At 50.4% G+C, this 2,375-nt stretch overlaps 1 protein-coding gene across 1 annotated transcript in view; it reads right to left on the bottom strand.

The window, feature by feature from the left end:
• Positions 1-502: 502 nt before the first annotated feature.
• Positions 503-2,375, bottom strand: part of LOC137385192 (palmitoyltransferase ZDHHC5-like) — a 102,376-nt gene continuing 100,503 nt past the window's right edge. The window contains exon 13 of the mRNA XM_068060179.1: positions 503-1,934. Within this exon, the coding sequence (XP_067916280.1) occupies positions 1,745-1,934 (190 nt within the window). The 3' untranslated portion in view covers positions 503-1,744. The remainder of the gene's footprint in view (positions 1,935-2,375) is intronic.

Here is a 2,375-nt window from a genome sequence, read left to right as displayed (position 1 = left end):
CTTCAGAGTCATTGTGTTCACTCCCTGGGTTTGTATTGTATCGCTGAAGCAGAGATCAACGTGAAGGACAATGGCAGCACAGAAACACCTGAGCATTTGCCTCCAAGTCATACACCATCTGTCCTTCCTTCATTCATCTGCCACTGAGCCTAAACCCTGTAACGCCTGACTCAATGGCACTGTGGGAGCACCCTCCCTCGATGGAGCAGAGCACGTCAAGGAATAACTCGGAGGGGAAACAAGGCATTTTTCCACAACCACCAAAACCCACAAAACAAATTTAAAAAATAATCTCATTGCTCAACTTGGCAGAAACTCAATGGGGATTTCGGGTTCAACTGTGAAACGCTAGTCATAGCTGTCCTGGCCCAGCTGGATAGCCAGGTGAGGAACTGGTCATCAAGCAGCAGCACATAGCAGGGGTGTGGGGGGGGGGGCTCAGTGTAAACGACTCAAACAGTTTTCAAAATTCCGCTCGCACTCGCTTGACAAAATCCACCGGTGATTTTCCTTTTCTTTTTAATAGGTTATTTTGAAAATATTTATTATATTCAGATCGAGATGTTTTCCCCACCACCCCCCCCCCCCCCCGCCCCCGACATTCCTGAGCTGCTGCAGGCTGGTTGTTAAGGGACACAGGAGGGTGGGGTGTGGGTGGTTCCGCTACAGGGCAGTCTCACCCAGAGGCAGGGAGAGCGGTCCAGGAGCCCTCGCTGGCTTGGCCTTTGGGTTTCTCTTTTTTTCCTATCCTGCTGGTGTCCTTTACTGGAGAGTGGGAAGTGTTAAGTCCAGAACCTTCACCCAGAGCAGCCCTCCCGACATCCCTTTAAATTAATGGATAATTATTTCTTTTGAAAGAGACAAACTGAGTTGGGGGAAGGAGCTGGTTTAAAAAGGCGTAATTGTAAGCAGAGTTTGGTGAGGAGGAGGATGACGACGATGGTAACACCAGCCTGCAGAGTGTCACCTCTTGCTTACCCACCAACACAGCCCCACCCAGCCTCCACCCGCTTAGGTCCCCTTTGCAGCAGCTCGCCCCTGTTGATGGGAGAGAGTCAACAGTTTGAGCCTTTCCACCACTGAAAGGATACAGAGTAAATAATCCCTTTAATTATATATATATATATAAAAAAAAATCCTTTTTTTTTTGCAAAAGTCTTTCTTCCTTTCAACTTCTGTCCTTTAAACACCTCCCCTCCACAACCCCACCAAGCCCTCCCCCCAAGGTGATTGCACAATGTCCGCTCCTCAGTGATCGAACTTGCAGAAATTTGCACGAGAGAGTGAGAGAGAAAAAGAGAGGGCACGTTAAACAAAACTTTAAAACTGCAAGCTCTGCTCCCCGCTGTGCAGGGCAGGAGGGAAAACAGTAAATCTCTCTCCCTCCCCTCATATTCCACACACTCTCTCTCTCTCTCTCTCCCCCACCAGTGCCCACCACACCCGTAGATCGCCCTCAGTTTGTATGTGTGGGGTGGTGGTGGGTGAGGGGTGGGAGTTCTCTCCCCTATCTCTCTCTCAAAACTTACGATTGGCTAAAATTTGAATATACACATAGAAGGATTCCCACCGCCATTTCACTGGGACCTGGGGAGGGTCAGGAGCATCCGCAAATTATTACTTCTCCTTTCCCCTCATTCTCCTCCCAGTCCCCAAAGGAATAAAGTCTTGTCATCTTGAGGTTCAGTCTCCTCTGACTACGTTAAAAGAGTCTTTCGCGAGATGCCCCCTCTCTCGCTCGGCCTCACACAGAGATCTCATAGGTGGTCCCTCCGACCCCCGAGACTTTCTTCACGCCTTTGCTGGGGCTCAAGGGGGCTCCACTGGCAGTCCCGGGGCAAGGGGGTGGTGAGGTCTGGCGGGCATCTGCCTTGCTCAGACTTTTAGGCTGACCATTGCTTTTGCTGTGGGTGCTTTTCATCCTCACCTCGTCTCTGTCAAGAGAAGAGAGAAGGACATTACTTCACGTTAGCAGTTACAGCACGGGTTAGATACAGTGTAGAGCTCCCTCTACATTACCCTGACAGTGTGTCCCCCCCACTTTATACCCAGTGTCAGCATCGAGTGCTCCCAGGACAGGTACAGTACGGGTTAGATACAGTGTAGAGCTCCCTCTACATTACCCTGACAGTGTGTCCCCCCCACTTTATACCCAGTGTCAGTACCGAGTACTCCCAGGACAGGTACAGTAGGGGTTAGATACAGTGTAGAGCTCCCTCTACATTACCCTGACAGTGTGTCCTCCCCACTTTATACCCAGTGTCAGCATCGAGTGCTCCCAGGACAGGTACAGTACGGGTTAGATACAGTGTAGAGCTCCCTCTACATTACCCTGACAGTGTGTCCCCCACTTTATACCCAGTGTCAGCATCGAG

Source organism: Heterodontus francisci, chromosome 28 (genome assembly GCF_036365525.1).
Source record: "Heterodontus francisci isolate sHetFra1 chromosome 28, sHetFra1.hap1, whole genome shotgun sequence".
NCBI lineage: Eukaryota > Metazoa > Chordata > Chondrichthyes > Heterodontiformes > Heterodontidae > Heterodontus > Heterodontus francisci.
The sequence above is the reverse complement of the archived record's forward strand: the minus strand, read 5'-3'. Positions and strand labels throughout refer to the sequence as shown.